Here is a 21,366-nt window from a genome sequence, read left to right as displayed (position 1 = left end):
TCATAGGGTGAAAAACTCAAAGGGCGGTAAAACAGTTTTATTCACGGACCTTCGAATGATCATTAACGCTAATTGCAACATGTCAATCCAATTAAATTTGGTCTGTGCACAGATTTTAGCCAATTAGTTTTTAATGTTCTGGTCCATCCTTTCAACCTTACCTTGGGACTCAGGATGGTACCCCAAACCTGTGTTCTAGTCCGAAAGCCTTTTCGACCAAGGCTAAGTGAGTATTTTTTTTTTTTTTTTTAATGGTTGCCGTTGTCTGACCTAATCTTTTTGGGGAAACCATGTTGTGGTACTAGGTCATTCACAAGTCATTTAATTACTGATATTGCATCCTCTTTTGAGGTTGTTGTTGCTTCCGGCCAAACACTGTGATTGTCAACACAAGTCAGTACGTACCTTTTCCCTTGTACCGTATTGATCATATCAGTGAAATCAAAGACTATACATGGTTCACCCTCACCTCCTCCATATTCTAAATTTGATCTACTAAACTACTATCGATGTGTAAAATCGTTATTTTCAATTTAAAATTAGTTATAACTTCTTACCCACGGTAAAAACGTTAAAACTATGGAATGTGTCAGAGTCGGATGATTGTCGATTTTGTTCCAAGGAGTCTGTATCCACCCTCACTCACCCCCTTCTGTTTCTGAAAAAAGGACTGTGTTAGTCATACTATCACTTTCAGAAACATCTAAGAAAAAGGTCAGCTAATAGTCAAGTAGCGGAGGGCAGGTCATGCTTGAGGTCAATGATTGTCTCTTTAGCCTCTATGGTCCACTGGGGGGTGTTGTTAGGGTAGGGGACCCCTTAGCAATATCACAAATAACTCAAACTCAACTAAACCCTATCTTTTATGTAATTTATTCAATATGGTGAAAGTAACAAAATATGCTTATATTTATATTGTCACCAATTCTAGAAAAATACTACCCTTATGGCGGATGCTTTAGCAATAGTATTTTGAATTTTTACCACACCTGGTGGCCCCAATAATTAATTAAGTCAAGCTCATGTTGTAGAAAGTTGAATGATGCGGACACGTTTGTTACTGAATACTTTCTATCAGACTTCTACCATGGCAACTTTGTGTATGTAATGAGCAACTATAATTATTTGATATGCTTAAATGTGTAATGTGTCGTTTTAGCTCAGCTGTTGTGTAGCTGCTAGCTCCTCGTAGCCTACAGGTGTCTAAAGTGCAGCCCATAGTTATGTGTTTAACAAAACCATGGGCTAAACCTAAACAATTGAAAATGTGGTATTTGGGTGTCGGTGTAATGTTTGGCAGCTACGCCGTGTCTTATCATTGCACCTAAGTTCTTTGGTTTTGTAGGCGAGACAGACAGCAAGGGAACAATGTGGGACACTATTGTGTCCATCTTATACCATGCTAGCTGTTGCAAAGATAGGTCAACATGAGCAGCCACACCTTGAGTTCCAACATATATAAATAATCATAACATATGGCGAGTCGGGTGGCAGAACACACGGAAGCATCTCAGCCAGTCAGGGTTTTCACTGCTAGAGCAGTTGGATGTCAGCCATTCCTGTTGTTTCAGGCTGTGGTATGAGCTCATGGAGTAGTCTTGGTAGTGGTGTCGCAGCTGGGTGGTTCAGCCGTCGGGTAACACCAGGAATGTTCCTTCTTTGCGATTTGAATGTCAGGGTACAGTCTGTAAAGGAGGTCCAGCAATCTGAACCGGAAGTGGTTTGGTGACAGGTAACCTTCTTGTGACCCCAGCGAAGCCTTCGACCTTTAAAGAGGAAGCACACAGTTTTTTGTTTTTTTGTACCTCTGCATTCAGAATCGAATGGGTGGCTGATAAAATTGTCCGTTGACAATCATGTCCAGCAGGGGTCCTGTTGGTACTTCCTGCTGCGGCTCCTGATGTGGGCGTCCTCTTACACGCCTTCGTGTTCGTTTGTTGGCACGACGGAACCTTTCCTGTTCGGAAATGTTCGGACAGTCACGACTACAGTGACCAGGTTGGTCACAGCCGAAACAGTGTCTACCCCAGACCGGCTTTGAAGCATTGTGTTGTCCACCACCCGAGTCCAACCGCACGTCTGTTGAGGATTCTTTCCTCCACCTGTTGGAACTCAAAAGCAAGGTCACCCACTGCTGAATATACCCTAGCTGATCTTTGACCTTTTGGTTCTTTTAACCTTTTATCTTCAGCGATCTGTAATTTAAGTAGTCGTTTCCTTGTCGCTCTGTCATTAGCCCTATTTTGCATGGGATGAATAAAATGTCCTGCCATATATTGTTTTTGGCACAGTGTATATCAGGGTTACCTTTGTCCAAAGTGTTTGGCCAAAGGTTCCCTCTCGGAGGTACAGGTAGGAAACAAGGTCAACAATGGCTGGCATGTATGCATCGGCAAGAGACTTATATTAAAGTAGGCCCCTATAATTGTCATGTGTCAAAAATGTCTGGTGTGCACCGCCCTCTGCTGGAGGAAAATGGTCAGACTTGCAAAATAAGGGGTTAATACTTTCTCTTTTAACGTTGATGTTCCAGGTAATTTAATGTTCAGTGAATGTATAGGATAGGCCGATGTCGTTGTGGCTTGTACAGCCCTTTGAGACACTTGTGATTTAGGGCTATATAGATAAACATTGATTGATTGATTGATGGTTGATGGTTGATTATATGAACAAAATGAACTTATTTCATTTATTCATTCATTTTCTATCGCACTCATAGTTTTATTCCATTTTGCATCTAATTATTCCTATTGATTTCTTCCCATTTCACTCAAACAACTAAACAAACAAATAAACAAACTTGCAGCTAACCACAATCAACAGCATACCATTTACGAATACCTTTTTTTGTCACTTTCTCATCTTTCCTTCACTTTCGTTTTCCTTTACAAACAACCTCCTGTACCCTAACTCTTCCTTACACTTCACACAATGTTTCTATTTTCTGTTCTCCTAGAAACCATTCACGTAACGTAAGGTTATAAACATCCTTTTCCCCTATTGTTAATGTCATTTGTCAAAAATGTCTGCCATAGGAAAATGGACAGACATGTAGAAGGGGTTAATTTTCGGAGGCAAGATTAATCTTAGAGGGGGCGTGTTAATACCTCCTTCTCTTGTCACTGGAGTAGGGGGCGGTGTCCTAGTCAAAGTCTGGGCGGGTCGTTTGAATTGTCTTGCGCGTGCGCGGCAGACAAAAAACCATCTGTCTCTTCTGACATTAATCATCGTTTCTTTTGCTGCGTTTCGTTTTTCCACGTAATCCCCGTTTACTTTTATAGTACGCCAAACTCTTAAATTCTCTCCCTGAGTGTTCCATTTTCACCAGCGCACACACACACACACACACACACACACACACACACACACACACACACACACACACACTCAGCAGCGCACACACACACATGAGCCCGCTCACACACACTCACACTCAGCAGCACACTCTCTGCGTTTCACTTTACCATAAAACTTCCAGTTACTTTTTTATTTATTTTTTATTTTATTTTACCAGACATTTGAGTTCACGACTTTTCGAGTATTGTAAACTCCCTCTTAACCCTTTCAAGGAACGTTCTCCTTTTTTTTTTTTCTCTCTACCTGCTAGTTCCATTGTCGACAACCGTCCATTCAATTGATCATTACACAGTAATGATTAATCACATTCCTCCCCCGCTGCCATCACATTTCTGTTTTTCACACTCCAAGGCCATGTGTCTATATTTTCTTAATTCTAGTGCCCTTATCGCACTGGGATCTTCCAACCCGGGAGTCTTTATTGTACCTTTTACAAATGGCCTCCAGCCTTTTCCGTACGTTTCGGTGCCCTATTATCGTCACTGGGATCTTGCAACCCGTACTCATTAAGGGACGACCAAATTCCCAGGGTAAGCTACACCCAACTATTAGTTCACTCGTCAATGAAACTGCCCGTCACGGTAATCGAGACACAATGGCCTGAGTTGACCACTTATTCACAATTTTAATGCAATGGCAGGCTCGGCAAAAATGCAATCAATCTATCAAAATCACCAATCTGTGCCTGGGATTAAAAAACAGTGTTTGACTTACAGACTTCAGGACAGACTCCTAACGTAGATTTTATCTAAAAAGAAAGGTTCTGCTTACCTTGAATTGGCCAATTGAGTCTGTCCAGAAGATTGCAAGAAGTCATCAATCAACAGCGTGCCATCCCGGACGAAGCCCCCAAATTGTTGCGTCGACCAGCATTCCTCCAATGGGGAATTCAAATTGCTAGTCTCTCCCAGATTCTTTTTATGGCAATACGCTGATGTTTATATTCAATCTCCAGGCAATAGTTGGTATTTTGTAGTTTATTCTCAAAGCTTAGAGGACAAACCTGAGACCAACCCAGCACCCAAGCGTTCCCTAGCCCGGTCCAGATCGGTCTCCCCTCCACCTCCTGTCCCCCCAAGCTCAGCACTGCCCTGTGCTCCTTATCTAAGGAATGTTATGGCAGTCTCAACAGCGCTCTGCCTGTCTACTCAAGGACACTCGAATCCAAGCACTTTGTACCACACGAGACATTAGCTGATGTAAATATGACTATAGGAGTTTTAGAAAGAAGTAACACTTAAATATGGATATGATTCTGATCTGCTTCCATCAATGTATACAAACGTTTGTATTTATTGTCACTATACGCATGTACAATGAGATAAAAAGCAGCTCATTCTCAGGTGCAGACATGAAATAGAAAACAGGCTTAGGTTTTTTCCGTAAAAATATTAGGATACAAAAATAAAATAGTGAAATTAGATAAAGACCAGGAATAACATTCAGTAATAAATATTGCAGTGATTAAATGGTTTCACAGTATTGATGAGTTGATATTGCACAATTAGAGTTTTGATACAGATTGCCAACACACTTGTGGCCAGGGGTGTGGTCAATATGACATCATCATATAATTTGCATAATCAATGTTGATGCATATATTTTCTTTAAAAAGGCAAAAAAAATGTATAAATACATTTAAAAACAAATATGTGTTATTATTTATTAGTATACATGTTATTTTATATGTATTATGATATATATAATAATGTTAAATACAGTATATATACAATATATATATTATAATATATCATTTTGCTAAATGTTTCAATTGTTGCTGCTTATTGTACAATGTACTTTGTTTCAAGTTACTAGAGTCATCTTGAATACTTCTAGTGACTTTTTCTTTATTAAAAACGACCAGCAACAAATCAAGCATCTTTTTCTGGTGTTTTTTGAGACTGTTCGTGCTTAGAGAATCTTTATTTCTGTCACTTGATGTCCACGACCAACAGCAAGACCTGCAGCGAGCCTGACGTCACACTTGCTTTGTGCTGCTACTCCAACTGCACTTTCTCTCCTTAAAGGGGAACTGCACTTTTTATTTTTATTTTGCCTATCATTCACAATCACTATGTAAGACAAGAACACACATGCTATTTTAATGCATTCTAATTTGTAATATATGGCAAGTATGAGGTGGATAACAATGAAGTATTTACTATTCAGCCCAAAAAAGCCTTCTAGAAATCATCAAACACCACCAAAAATACTCCAATTACATCTTGTGACCTGGATATTAACCTAGTATTAGCAATTATGTAATTATAAGCGTTTACGCAGACAAACTATTTGTAGCTGTGCTGTGATCACAAAGAGCTAACTCGCTTGTGCCGCATCAATGACAAATTGAGCCAGTGAGCTGTTGCATCGCCTCTGGCTTGGTAAATGTTAATCCCAGATTATAAATCATGCCTTTTACCTGGATAGTTGAAGGATGTGGACATACTGTAAACCGAGAAGTTGGTCAACCTTTGTGAGGATTTTGATTATGTCTTCATCTAAATGGGAAGATATAAACATCCCATCATTCGGCATCCCAGTGTGAGCAGACATTGTACAGTAAGTGATTGTTTTATTTTGTTGGGAGTTTTTATACCTTGTTCAGCACTTACAAATACTGCTGCATGATGCTTGATGCTTGCTGCTAGCGATTTATTTACAAAACCCAAAACCAGTGAAGTTGGCACGTTGATTTGCAAATCCTTTTCAACCTATATTCAATTGAATAAACTGCAAAGACTGCTGCTGCCATCCATCCATCCATTTTCTACTGCCTGTCCCTTTTGGGGTCGCGGAGGGTGCTGGAGCCGATCTCAGCTACATTTGGGCGGAAGGCAGGGTACACCCTGGACAAGTCGCCACCTCATCGCAGGGCCAACACAGATAGACAGACAACATTCACACAGACATTCACACACTAGGGCCAATTTAGTGTTGCCAATCAACCTATCCCCAGGTGCATGTTTTTTTTTGGCGGTGGGAGGAAGCCGGAGTACCTGGAGGGAACCCACGCAGTCACGGGGAGAACATGCAAACTCCACACAGAAAGATCCCGAGCCCGGGATTGAACTCAGGACTACTCAGGACCTTCGTATTGTGAGGCACATGCACTAACCCCTGTACCACCGCGCTGCCCCGTGGTAAACGTTATTTTTTGCAAATATTAGCTAATTTGGAATTTGATCCCTGCAACATGTTTCAAAAAAGCTGGCACCAGTGGCAAAAAAGACTGAGAAAGTTGAGGAATGCTCATCAAACACGTATTTGGAACATGACACACAGGTGAACAGGCTAATTGGGCATAGGTGGGTGCCATGATTGGGTATAAAAGCAGCTTCAATGAAATGCTCAGTCGATCACAAACAAGGATGGGGCGAGGGTCACCACTTTATGAACAAATGCGTGAGCAAATTGTAGAACAATTTAAGAACAACATTTCTCAACGAGCTATTGCAAATAATTTAGGGATTTCACCATCTATGGTTTGTAACAGAGGTTGGGACTCGAGTCACATGACTTGGACTCGAGTCAGACTCGAGTCATGAATTTGATGACTTTAGACTCGACTTGACAAAATGTAAAGAGACTTGCAACTCGACTTAGACTTTAACATCAATGACTTGTGACTTCACTTGGACTTGAGCCTTTTGACTTGACATGACTTGCTACTTTCCCCAAAACCTAAAGCTTAAAAAGTTATTTGGGAGCGCTCCGTAGCTTTCATTTTGTACGTGTCTGTCTATCAGCGTGTGTGCTGCGTGTCAGCGTGTGCGCTCTCAGTACAACAGCCAATCAAATTAGATCTACATTGTTTTCATCACACAGCATTGATCCAATCAAATTGCAGGACAACCAATGAACAAGAGTTGTCAAACAACACGCCAGTGAGAAAGATTTATACCAAAGTTGGTTTCGTTCGGGTATAAAAACTGCGACTTGGTCAACGAATTGCCGTATGCAAATCACGCAGTTCGAATATTACAGACGGAGACGCAACAACTTCCAACTTTGTTCGACATTTGAAGTTGCACAAAGAAGGGTAAGTTTTGAATGTAAGATAACGTTTATTGGCTAAGTAACATGACTTTTATTTGCTGTGTAGTTAAATCAGTGAGGCTGTAAACTCACTGCTAACGTCATAACCATAGACATCTTATAAGGGTACACAGCATCGAGCGCTACTGCCTACTGGCGCAGACGAGACGCGGGGCCGCCATCTTGGAGTGGTGATCTGCTCCACTCAGTGCAATTCATTTGGCAGGAGCAATGAACTGTCAACGCATTTAATTCATTTTACCTCACTGAATACCACTCATTTTCACACGCTTTTTTGTCATACGTGTAGCTATGATAACGGACACATGTTTTATTATTCATAGTTTGCTTAACAGTAATAGAATATTCTTATACGCTATAAGTGACCAGACGTCCGAGATTAAAACTGGGAATATAATCCCAGAGAAGGGGGGAAAAAACGGTCAGCTATTTTTAAATTGAAGAAACAATATGATTACGTTATATATACATGCTACATAAACAATGTATGAATATATTAGATATCTATATATCTTATAGACCGTATCTCTGTTGCTGCAGCAGCAGAGAGTTTATTCTGTCGTGACACTTTGTATTGATATTTTGTATTACATTCTTCCCTTAAATGATCATGTTTACAGTGATTGTTATATATGTATTTTTTATGTATGTCGCTTTGGATAAAAGCGTCTGCCAAATACTTAAACATATACAAACACCTGAAAGTCTTTATATCAGCTAAAACCACCAATCTGTTTCACTGGATTCAGAATAAAACCAAATTCTGTTTTACCCAACAATGTTAGTATTTGAATATTGTTACTTGAAGACTTATTCCTGGTTACAATTATACTGTTAAGAAAGTATTGTCTTATATTTTGCCTAAAATGAGAATGCATTATAATCAATGGCGGCTGGTGAATTTTGTTTTAGGTGGGGCAGAAAGTTTGTAAACCAAACTCCTGTAGGGGCGTCATCCTCCCCCAGAAGATTTATTTGTGATTTTCACATACAAATATTGAAGATCTTTGCTCCTTCTCAACTCTGTGGTAATGTTATTTTCATAAAATACAACCAATAGTACATTAATGTTAAATCTTACTTGTGAAAAGTAATCCCCCGATTCCTATTTTCAACAGTCCGCTCATTTGAGCAGGAAAACGCTGAACACCAGAATCTTTGTTTTCTACCTGTCAACTGTCAGTTTAGGCTGCTCGCCGGCTCCTCATCACCACTTCAAGATGCAAATTGCTCGCGTCTCCGCAACCAATATTGCGTCTACTTATAAGATGTTTATGGTTATAACGTCATTTCAAACACGGCAATATGTTGCGTCCACTGCAGTTTGCTACCTTATTCATACTTTTTGTCAAGTGATTTTTTAAGCAGGGTTGCATGAGGTACCTACACTTAACGTTACGTTAGTCAATGTATCACACACAGTAACATAACGTTAGACGGCGGTCAGCAGCACCGCATATTTTAGGCACCTACAAAAAGACAAACATAGTCAAATAAAGGTCAGTTAAAATATATACTATATTAAGAATATGTGTACATATTGCATAGGGCCCTGACATCTAAAAAGTACAACTCTGTTCATTGTTATGTTCATGTATTTGTTATGTTTTTCATGTGTACGCACACATCAACACACATACAATATGAGATGAGATCAATGAGATAAGGTAAGAACAGAATAGAAACTGCTGTGGAACTAGTTACAATGCAATATGCCATGGAAATACAATGTTAACACTTTTGTACAAATAAGTACAGTTGCACTTGTTTTTGCAAATGTGTTTATTCTGTAAAGGAATGAGTTAAATGTTTAAAATTGTTTAAACTATTAAAATGACTGGTTAATAGTGCTATTATGAATTGCAATGTCAGTACTATTTTCTTTCCTGCTATTTCAAATGCACTTGTTTTAATAAATAAATACAGCGGTTTAAAAGCATACACAATCTGTGTAAAAATATTAGTCTGTGGTCAAAAGGACTTGAAAGGACTCGAAACTCAAAATGCAGGACTTGTGACTTGACTTGAGACTTTCCAGTCTTGACTTTGGACTTGACTCGGGACTTGCCTGTCTTGACTCGGGACTTGACTCGAGACTTGAGGGCAAAGACTTGAGACTTACTTGTGACTTGCAAAGCAATGACTTGGTCCCACCTCTGGTTTGTAATATCATCAAAAGGTTCAGAGAATCTGGAGAAATCACTGCACGTAAGCGGCAGGGCCCGTGACCTTCGATCCTTCAGGCGGTACTGTATAAAAAAGCGACATCAGTGTGTAAAGGATATCACCACATGGGCTCAGGAACACTTCAGAAAACCACTGTCAGTAACTACAGTTGGTTGCTACATCTGTAAGTGCAAGTTAAAACTCTACTATGCAAAGGGAAAGCTATTTATCAACAACACCCATAAACGCCGCCGGCTTCGCTGGGCCCGAGCTCATCTAGGATGGACTGATGCAAAGTGGAAAAGTGTTCCGTGGTCTGACAAGTCCACATTTCAAATTGTTTTTATAAACTGTGGACGTTGTGTCCTCCAAACAAAAGAGGAAAAGAACCATCCAGACTGTTATAAGCGTAAAGTTCAAAAGTCAGCATCTGTGATGGTATGGGAGTGTATTAGCGCCCAAGGCATGGGTAACTTACACATCTGTGAAGGCACTATTAATGCTGAAAGGTACATACATGTTTTGGAGCAACTTATGTTGCCATCCAAGCAACGTCTTTTTCATGGACGCCCCTGCTTATTTCAGCAAAACAATGCCAAGCCACATTCTGCACGTGTTACAACAGCGTTGCTTCGTAGTAAAAGAGTGCGGGTGCTAGACTGGCCTGCCTGTAGTCCAGACCTGTCTCCCATTGAAAATGTGTGGCGCATTATGAAGCCTAAAATACCACAACAGAGCCCTTGGACTGCTGAACAACTTAAGCTGTACATCAAGCAAGAATGGGAAATAATTCCACCTGAAAAGCTTAAATAATTGGTCTCCTCAGTTCCCAAAGGTTTACTGAGTGTTGTTAAAAGGAAAGGCCATGTAACACAGTGATAAAAATGCCCCTGTGCCAACTTTTTTGTAATGTGTTGCTGCCTATAAATTGTAAGTTAATGATTATTTGCAAAAAAAAAAACCAAGTTTCTCAGTTTGAACATTAAATAACTGTCTTTGCAGCCTATTTAATTGAATATAAGTTCAAAAGGATTTGCAAATCATTGTATTCTGTTTTTATTTACGATTTACACAACGTGCCAACTTCATTGGTTTTGGGTTTTTTATTTAATTTGAGTTAGAATAAATTAAAAAAGAAAAACATGTGTTCTTGTCTTATGCAAAGATTGTGAATGATAGACAATATTTCCAAAAAGTGCAATTCCCCTTAAAAGCTGCCACTGTCCTCTTAATATTTGCACTTTGCACATTTTGCAGATGGCTGTCTGCGGTTATATCTCTGAAATATTAAAGTACGTCTGCTGTATGCTGCCTCCGCTCCAGACAATCCCGTGTATATTGCCTACGTCATCACAGCATTTCGGTTGTGGTTGTGCTGCTTCGGTGATCAAAGTAATTTTTTCAATGACCGAAATTTCTATGCATCACTATTTAATAGGCTAATAGCCACTAATAATTATATATATCCATTCATACATTATATTGCTTTAACTTGTTTCACCTCAAAAAAACACATTTTTAAGGTGTGGCGGCTTGTATTTCAATGTGACGAGCCGCCACGATCAAATACATGTTGGGGAAACCCTGAGATATCGCCCAGTAATCTAAGTAATAAGTATTAGGTATTGCACAGTTGCTGGATAAGGAAGTCTGGAGTTCAAGGGGTTGGACTCTAAATCAGTGCATGGGAGAGTTTCGAGTGATTACGGCTTTCGAGAATTTACAGAATTATAGAGCCACGGATTGTTACAGGTGTTTGTTCTCGAAGTGTTTGTCAAAAAAATTAAGAAAAAAGTACCTTTTTACTACGCCAACCTTCTTCCGGGCATCACGCTCATGTCTTTAAGATCAATATCCACCAGCTAATTCTGTATTGTTTTCCGTAAACATTCTTTTGGGGTTTGTAGAATTTTTCTTTTGCATTTGTTTTCATCCTGCAGTGTTTATGTTTTACAGTATTTTCCCTTTGTATGTGTTTTGTGGCACTTGTCTTTGGGTTTTGGGTCACATTGCTTTACATTTGTTGCTGTCTGTCACTGTACATAAAACTGGAGAATAAAAATTGATTTTTGAGTCTATACAGCACCATATCCTGGTACTTGGGAATTGATACGAGTACTCAACGTTACCAATTTTTAGCTTAAGTGCCGTGTTTCTTAACCATAGGGTTGCGAGCGCCCCCTAGGCCGCCAAAAAATATCTTAGATGTGGTCCTTATAGGCCAGGGGTGGGCAAACGTTTTGGCTCAGCGGCCACATTGGCTTTTGAAATTTGACAGACTGGCCTGGCGAGCACATAATGCATTTCAAAGCATATTATACATTTGGAACTAAGAGTAGACTTCTCAAACATGGGCTATTTTAATCATAATACATCTATTTTCAACAATATTATATCATCAAAAAAACATACAAATGGTATTAAAGGGTTATGAACTTACATTCTCTTTAAGCAGGGTTGTTGATCACCCAATTTTTGGCAGTGCGTCGAAGTCTACTATCAGTTTTGTTTTGGCAATTTTCAAAACCGATCTTTGCTCGATTCTGTTTTAATGTTTGGCGGGCCGGATTAAAGGGACCAACAGGCCGAATGTGGCCCGCGGGCCGTAATTTGCCCACCCCTGTTATAGCCTGTAACTAAAGTATACTGTAATATTGTACATAGTAATTGGGATTTGTTTTATATTGTATATATTTTCCATCCATCCATTTCTACCGCTTGTCCCGTTTGGGGCCTCACGGGGTGCGGAGCCTATCTCAGCTGCATTCGGGCGGAAGGCGGGGTACACCCTGGACAAGTCGCCACCTCATCGCAGTGTATATATTATATAATAATATGATCTAATATTATGTATCAGTATATTTTATATACTGTATATATAAAATGTAAATATTACATATACGTTATATTTTATATTGCTACTATGGTACAGTTCTAGTCTACTTCATACCTTTTGTTTTCACCCTCTTTTTGTGCCCTTGTGTGCATTATCCTTTCCATCCTTATCCTTTTCATCCTTTGTAACTGAGCTACTGTGTGGAACAATTTCCCTTGTGGATCAATAAAGTTTGTCTAAGTCTAAAGTTATAGAGAGGTTTCTTTCATCCAGCCATTTTTTACCGCTCATCCCTCGGGGTAAGCGCAAAAATTGTGACTAAAGTGGTGAAGCTGTATTTTCATTTTCATTTCATTTTCATATTTTCATTTTATTTCACTTTAATTTTATGGACAGTTTAGTTGAGAAACATATTAATTATTAATTTAGTTTATTTATTTTAGCACACCATAATTGTATGTAGATTTATTTTTTGTCAGTTATTTTTGAGTACCTTCTTATGCAGTATATTACATTAGTACTTATTTTTCTAATCAGCTTAACTAAAGCCTAAGTTTCATGTGTTAAATAAATTATAATCTTTGTGATTATTACATGGTTTCATATCATTTGACAAGGTTGTAAACTGTAAATAGGTTAGTTAAAATTACGGAATACGATTAAAATCATGAGTTCGATGACTAATTCAGTGTTATTATGAGTCGCCCCGGGTCCTTCTGTAGTGGAAATGTTTGGCCCTGAGTTCAAAAAGGTTAAGAAGTCCAGCTTTAGTGTGAGTTCATATGTTATTAATGGTTAATTTGTATAATAATAAAGTAAAACTTTGCGCATTTAACAGTGAGCTGATGTTGTTATATCTTTTTTTCTTACACTTCTGAGTCTCATTTGCAAGTATAATAATAATAATAATAATAATAATACCTGGGATTTATATAGCGCTTTTCTAAGTACCCAAAGTCGCTTTACATGTTAAAAACCCATCATTCATCCACAGCTGGTGGTGGTAAGCTACTTTCGTAGCCGCAGCTGCCCTGGGGTAGACTGACGGAAGCGTGGCTGTCAATTTGCGCCTACGGCCCCTCCGACCACCACCTATCATTCATTCAACATTCATTCACCGGTGTGAGCGGCACCGGGGGCAAGGGTGAAGTGTCCTGCCCAAGGACACAACGGCATGGTAAGAGGCGGGGAGCGAACCTGCAACCCTCAGGTTTCTGACACGGGCGCTCTACCCACTACGCCATGCCGCCCCCTAAGTATACCCACTACGCCATGCCGCCCCCTAAGTATACATTCATTTCAGTGTGTTGTCAGTGTGTTGCTGTAGTCAGGAAGTAGTCTTTGCCATTAAGTTGAACGTGCCAGTGAGCGGCAGTGGTTCAGAGCGCTCCCGACGTAAGTCTCAAATGAGAGGCAAATATACAACATAAATTCACAGAAAATGTAAAAAAGGAAAACCTTCAAGAATCGTATGCACTGTGGCCCAAGAAAGGAAAGTTGTGGATGAGGTATTGATGTGCTTTTTGAAGCGGGTATTTGAGACACGATGGAAAAAGAACACGACTATGCTTCAAAGATAGCGACACCAAACAAACGAGATAGGGGACGCAAAGTTGCGCCTTCAACTCCGAGCAAAACTAAAACTGCAGCGAACGGTGAGCAAGTAGATGTTTCCTCCAGCACTATTTTGGAGGCTATTTTAGCCCTCAAAAGGAGAGTTGATGAGAAATTTGCCATCCTCGGAGAGCAGATCAAACAAAGTATTCATGATTGCTAGCCTAGCTAAGGCAGTGGAGTTCAACTCCGAAGAGATTAAAGACAGTTGAAGACGCTGGAAGAACAAAACGCCCGCTTATACAAAGAGAATAATGATTTGAAGGAAATGTTGAAGAATGAAGTGGTGCCTTGAACTTAAAGGCCTACTGAAATGATTTTTTTAAATTTAAACGGGGATAGCAGATCTATTCTATGTGTCATACTTGATCATTTCGCGATATTGCCGTATTTTTGCTGAAAGGATTTAGTAGAGAACAACAATGATAAAGGTGGCAACTTTTGGTATCTGACAAAAAAAAGCCTTGCCCCTCCGGAAGTAGCGTGACGTAGTCAGTTGAACATTTCCGCAAAGTTCCCTATTGTTTACAGTGATGGCGGCCAGAAGTGAGAGCGATTTGGACCGAGAAAGCGACAATTTCCCCATTAATTTGAGCGAGGATGAAAGATTTGTGGATGAGGAAAGTGCAAGTGAAGGACTAGTGGGGAGTGGAAGCGATTCAGATAGGGAAGATGCTGTGAGGCGGGTGGGACCTGATATTCAGCTGGGAATGACTACAACAGTAAATAAACACAAGACATATATATACTCTATTAGCCACAACACAACCAGGCTTATATTTAGTATGCCACAAATTAATCCCGCATAACAAACACCTAGGTGTTTGTTATGCTAGCTCCTAGCTCCTAGCTCCCGTCCATATAACCCGCCAATACAATTCAAACACCTGCACAACACACACAATCACTCAGCCCAAAGGACCGTTCACCCAACCCAAGGTTCATAAAGCTTATATATTTTCCCAAAGTTACGAAAGTGACACGCACGTACGGGCAAGCGATCAAATGTTTGGAAGTGCAGCTGCGTACTCACGGTAGCACGTCTACGTCTGTGTATCCAAATCAAAGTAATCCTGGTAAGAGTCTGTGTTGTCCCAGTTCTCTACAGGCAACTGTGTATCGAAGTCAAAGTCCTCCTGGTAAGAGTCTCTGTTGTCTGAGTTCTTCGATCTTGACTGCATCTTTCGGGAATGTAAACAATGAAACACCGGCTGTGTTGTGTTGCTGACTTCCCTCGCAAAATACTCCGCTTCGCACCGACAACTTTCTTCTTTGCTTGCTCAGCTTCTTTCTCCATAATGCAATGAACAAATTGCAACAAATTCACCAACACAGATGTCCAGAATACTGTGGAATTATGAAATGAAAACAGAGCTATTTTGTATTGGCTTCAATGGGCTACCGATACTCCTGTTTCACTGGCTACGTCACACGCATACGTCATTATCCAAAGGAGTTTTCAACCGGAAGTTTAGCGGGAAATTTAAAATTGCACTTTATAAGTTAACCCGGCCGTATTGGCATGTGTTGCAATGTTAAGATTTCATCATTGATATATAAACTATCAGACTGCGTGGTCGGTAGTAGTGGGTTTCAGTTGGCCTTTAAAGGTTTGGAAGAACACAAGGATGAAGATACAAAAGCTCAAGTCATCCAAGTCTTGACTCACATCGTTCCAGAATTATCAAGCCAAATAAAAGATGGAGTTGATGTGGCTTACAGGGTTGGAAGAAGAATGGAGAATAAAAGACAACAGATTTTTGTCATCTTTGCCAAGAGATGTGTGATAGAAGAGAGGAGGAGCAAGGGTTCTACAATGTGCAAAGAGAAGAACGTCCGGCTTGCTGAGGCGCTTGCACAAGAAGATTTAGAAGAGAGGAATAGACTCTGGGCACTGATCAAACAAGCGCGAAAATATGGGAAGCTGGCCTTCTTCCGTGGGCCACACACCTACATCAATGGGCAGAGAACTGGAGGTAAAGAAGATTAAAATATGATTACTGTGAACATTTGGAATGATACCAGGAAGTTCCCCTGAGCTTACAGAACCTATGGTAAAAGGTTACCAAGCTTATTTCGAATTATTAGCGTTTTTGGATGTTTTTTGTTGTTATGTTACAAACTAAAATATGTTTTGGATCATTGAGTGTTAGGGACTTAAAAAATATTGTTAAAAGGAAAGCACTTTTTTTCTACTGCAAAGGGCAAACATTTTTCTACAATAGACTTACTCTTCAGATGTGGACTTTTCTTTTTGGATGACCCAATGGGGAGACAAAATCCTGTTCAGCCATGGTTCTCATCGCTCTGGCGGGGTTGCTATTTGTTTTTACCAATTCCCAGGAGAGATTGTGACTCACAGAGCTGATGAAAATGGTCACTGGTTGATCGTATTAGTTAAAATTGAAAGTCAACTTATCGTATTGATAAACAATTATGGCTTTAACAATGAGCAACAGAACAAAACTTTACTGGAACATATTACTCTTGTGTTAACAGAAATCAAACGTACATATCCGAATGATCATATTATTGTTGGATGAGACTGGAATATGACATCTGACGAATGGGAGGATAGTTAAAGGCAAGTGAAAAATAGAAACAATAATATTATAAGCGCATTTATGTTGGACAACAATTTATTAGGCATATGGAGAATGTTAAATCCCAATGTCAAAAGTTATACATGGATTTAACCGAATGGAGGAAACAAGTTGAGACTAGACTACTGGTTAGTCAGTGATAATATACACAAGTCCACCTTTAATTCTTTGTTATCAAAAGCACCCTTAACCGTCCACTGCTTTATTAGTTTGACAATAGGGCTTACCGTTAAAGACATGAAAAATAAAAGCTACTGGAAAATTAATGCCAGTTTGTTACAAAATGAGGATTATTTCTATAAAATTAAAAGCGTAATAAATTATATTGACGACGATGACTCAATCTCAGATTATATCAATAAATGGGAATTCATACAATTGAAAATCAGGGAATTTAGTGTTAAATTCAGCAAATATTTGGAGAAAAAGAAAAGGAGTTAAGAATGTAATTTTCTCCAGGAAGTAAGCAAATTGTGCATTGATGTTGGTGATAATAATTTAGAAAGTGACAAATATTCATAGAATTCATAGAATTACAATCTAAGATAGATCAATAGGTCACGTACTAAATGGATTGAGGAAGGGGGAAAAAAATATTCCTACTTCAGTAGTCTGGAGAGGAGTAGACAACAGAGAAATTCTGTAAAAAGTTTATTAATAAATGGAAAAGAATACAAAGACGCTAAAAGCATCCAAAAATCGATTTTCTCCTTCTATTCCAAGTTGTACTCTTCACTTGCTCCTTAAACTAGACTACATGAATCATACTTGCCAACCCTCCCGATTTTTCGAGGAGACTCCCGAATTTTAGTGCCCCTCCCGAAAATCTCCCGGGGCAACAATTCTCCCAAATTTCTCCCGATTTTCACCCGGACAACAATATTGAGGGCATGCCGTGATGGCACTGCCTTTAGGGTCCTCTACAACCTGTCGTCGCATCCGCTTTTTCTCCATACAAACAGCGTGCCGGCACAGTCACATGTTGTATGCGGCTTCTACAGTCACACGTAAGTGACTGCAAGACATACTTGATCAACAGACATACAGGTCACACTGATGGTGCCTGTATAAACAACTTTAACACTGTTACAAATATGCGCCATACTGTGAACCCACACCAAACAAGAATGACAAACACCTTTCGGGAGAACATCCGCACCGTAACACAACATAAACACAACACAACAAATACCTAGAATCCCTTGCAGCACTAACTTTTCCGGGCTACAATATACACCCCTGCTACCACCAAACAGCCCCCGCCCCAACCCCGCCCACCTCAACCCCGCGCCCCCACACCTCAGGGTGATGGGTTAAATGCAGAGGATAATTTCACCACACCTAGTGTGTGTGTGACAATCATTGGTACTTTAACTTAACTTGGTGGACTACAAAGATATCAACAGTGAAGGTCTCATGCTGTTTTTAGACTTCTATAAAGCATTTGACTGTGTTGAACTTAAATTAATTCTACAAACCTTGAAACATTTTGGATTTGGACACAAATGTGTTGCCACAATTCAAATGTTATACACCAATATTAATAGTTTGGTAGCTCTAGACCAGGGGACATGTCCAAGATTTTATGTCAAAAGAGGAATAAGACAAGGCTGTGGAAGTTCACCTTTACTATTTATAAGGGTGGCAGAAATGTTAGCTATTTTTATTAAGAACTATTTTATAGCAGGCATTCAAGTGATGGGAAATGAGATATTGATAAGTCAACTGGCTGAGGACACCATACTTTTTTGGAAAAAGAGAGTGTCCGCCTTGAGATCGGTAGGTTGTGAATTCAAACCCCGGCCGAGTCATACCAAAGACTATAAAAATGGGACCCATTACCTCCCTGCTTGGCACTCAGCATCAAGGGCTGGAATTGGGGGTTAAATCACCAAAAATGATTCCCGGGCGTGGCCACCGCTGCTGCTCACTGCTCCCCTCACCTCCCAGGGGGTGATCAAGGGTGATGGGTCAAATGCAGAGAATAATTTCACCACACCTAGTGTGTGTGTGACAATCATTGTAACTTTAACTTTAAATACCTATTGATTGGTTCTTGACTCTACTTAAACACGGACGAGTGTGAAATCCTCACCTTGCATTATTGTCCAAGCTCAACATTGCACAATATCAAAGTGAAGGATGAGGTGACATCTTTAAGCATTCTTATATGTAAAATTAAGATCAGAGCAGATAAGGTCAACTTTGTAAACTGTATTGAACACTGTAAATCAATCCTAAACAGGTGGCTTCAGCGGGACTTATCCATCTTTGGAAGAATCTTGCTGACTAAAATCGATAGTATATCCAGACTTATCTACCCGGCTTATTCCCTGCCTACTACAACCAAGATTGTTAAAACTATTAATGATATCAACCTAAAATGTATTTGGACAAATACATTTCATTATATAAGAAAAGATGATATGGTTAAAGATGTCAAAGACTGTGGTTTAAATATGATTGACTTTAATGTAATGAATGGAGTTTTAAAGCTAATATGGTTAAAAATTGATCTTGCTAATTCACGTTCAATATGGTATACAATTCCAAATGTCGTATTCCAGAGACTGGGAGATATACATTTTCTGTTGCGTTGTGACTTTCATGTCAATTCATTACCAGTAACACTGTCTGATTTTTACCAACAAACCCTACTTTACTGGAAATTATTGTTTAAACACAATTTCTCTCCACACAACACACCTATATGGAATAACTGTTACATTCTAGTTAATAGAAAATCCATATACTGTATATAGAAGAATGCAACTCTGTAGGTATTTGGGCTGTCAGACATTTTATGGACAGTTGTAGCATTTTGTTAATGTATGAAAAAATGTATGAAAAGTATCAATGTTGTTGTTACAAAAATCAGTTTCAAAAGATCACCAAAGCAATACCTCTGTCCTTAAAATCTATGGAGACTCAAGATGTTTTATATTTAAACATGACTCCTTGTCTGAGAAACCTTAATATTGAAAATGCTCATTTCTGTGATGAAAAATGCTCCAACAAAGATATGAGGGCAGTTTTAGTGAAATAATATTTTCCGGGCACAATTCATAGACAAAATATCCTAAAGGAGTATACAAATGTTGATTAAGGCAAAAAAGGACAAGATATATTACATACCCAATTCTTCCCAAAATTAAAGTAATACTATTTAAAATTATTAATGGAATATACCCTTCAAATGATTTTTGAAAGTAAAACCTACATTTTCTAATTGGCTTAATGGTTTCAAATGATCAATTAAATCTTGGAAACTGGTTAAAAGTACAAAAGCCCTTAAATTGATATCTTTATTGAAAACTTTTAAAATGAGTTAAATTAGCCCTTTTATTGTCTTTTAGAATTTTGTATGTTATCATTTTGTTTATTATTATTTGTAATACTCTATTTGTATTTGCTTTTATTTTCTTTCCTTGACATGTTTAGTTAAAGTCATAAATTGCTCAACCCGATGGATGTGTAATATTATTGAATATGTTGAAAGTGCCTTGACTTTTATGTACATTGTGGATATATGTTTGTTGTTACATTAAAAAAAAGGACAAAATGTTGAATATGCTAGTCTTGACTTTTGTTGAGTCTTACAAAGTGTGTATACTGTAAGTATTGCACTTATTACACACCAGCTGTTTGATTGTAACGTGCATCTTATGGATGGATGGATGGATCTTAGTTGTAGTTTTTATTACCAAATTGAGAGGTGTTGAAATTGCCATGTAAAATTGCCAATCGGGAACATGTATTCGGCATATCCAATGTAAATTAGCATCAAGCTAGCGCATTTTGAAAGTGGAGCCTTACTTTAGAGCGCTTTCTATCAAACAGGCTTGCTTAGTTGGCATGGAAAATTGCAACATTACTTAGAGGCAGTCCGCTGCACATACGCCTGTTTGCTCGTGCAGTGCCTGTGAGTCTGCAACCGGATGTGGTATCAAAAATATGGTACCATTTGATTTGACATGAATTAGTACCATGTAGTGCAGACGAAATTTGGTCGTTACCACGCTATATAAGTACCAAATTTGGTATTCATCACTCATTTTTTCATGTTACTTAATTCCTTCCAGAACCAACTGATTTTAGGTGTCATGGGAGTGGACGTGCATCTGGATGAGATAAAACGCCTGACACCACGTTACACTGTATGACTATTTTATCTTATATATATATTTATTAGTTGTTGTTTGTTTAATTTCTTATTTCTTCTCTGTCCTCATCAGCTTGGGGCCAATGGTTACATATTTGCAATGGACCCAAATGGATATCTTCTGCTTCATCCCAATCTCCAGCCCAAGGTGACGTAGAACGCTGACTGTGCTTTTATATAAGTGCATTATCTGTGAGGCTACGCTTAATCAACATGCAGCTCTTCCTTTGACTCAGCTGGTGAACCTTCCAGAACCTGTGACGCTGGACTTCCTGGATGCAGAAGTGCAGGACAGCAATAAAGAGGAGGTGAGCACTCAATGCACCAAAAAGCATGTTGGAATCCTTGCCGTTGTTTTGAGACCAACGAGCAGCACAGTTTTTCTCAGAATGACCCGTCTGTGCACTTTATAAAGGAACAAGCTAACAACTTATTTGTTGTGTTTATATGCTGTAGATCCGTCGGCAGATGATTGATGGGCGTCCAGGTGACATGCAGGTCAAAACTCTCATCAAATCTGTGGATGAGGTAAGTAAAATATGAGTTTATTATAATCACACATGACTGAA

General features: G+C 39.1%; 1 protein-coding gene across 5 annotated transcripts in view; it reads left to right on the top strand.

The window, feature by feature from the left end:
- LOC133652894 (voltage-dependent calcium channel subunit alpha-2/delta-2-like) overlaps nt 1–21,366 on the top strand; it is a 123,610-nt gene that overhangs the window by 80,769 nt on the left and 21,475 nt on the right. For all 5 annotated transcript variants that reach the window (XM_062051855.1, XM_062051847.1, XM_062051838.1 and 2 more), the window contains 4 exons: nt 20,718–20,792; nt 20,871–20,945; nt 21,034–21,105; nt 21,254–21,325. In XM_062051855.1, the coding sequence (XP_061907839.1) occupies nt 20,718–20,792; nt 20,871–20,945; nt 21,034–21,105; nt 21,254–21,325 (294 nt within the window). The remainder of the gene's footprint in view (nt 1–20,717; nt 20,793–20,870; nt 20,946–21,033; nt 21,106–21,253; nt 21,326–21,366) is intronic.

Source organism: Entelurus aequoreus, linkage group LG01, assembly GCF_033978785.1.
Source record: "Entelurus aequoreus isolate RoL-2023_Sb linkage group LG01, RoL_Eaeq_v1.1, whole genome shotgun sequence".
In the NCBI taxonomy this organism is placed as follows: Eukaryota; Metazoa; Chordata; class Actinopteri; order Syngnathiformes; family Syngnathidae; genus Entelurus; species Entelurus aequoreus.
This window is presented reverse-complemented; position numbering and strand designations above follow the sequence as displayed.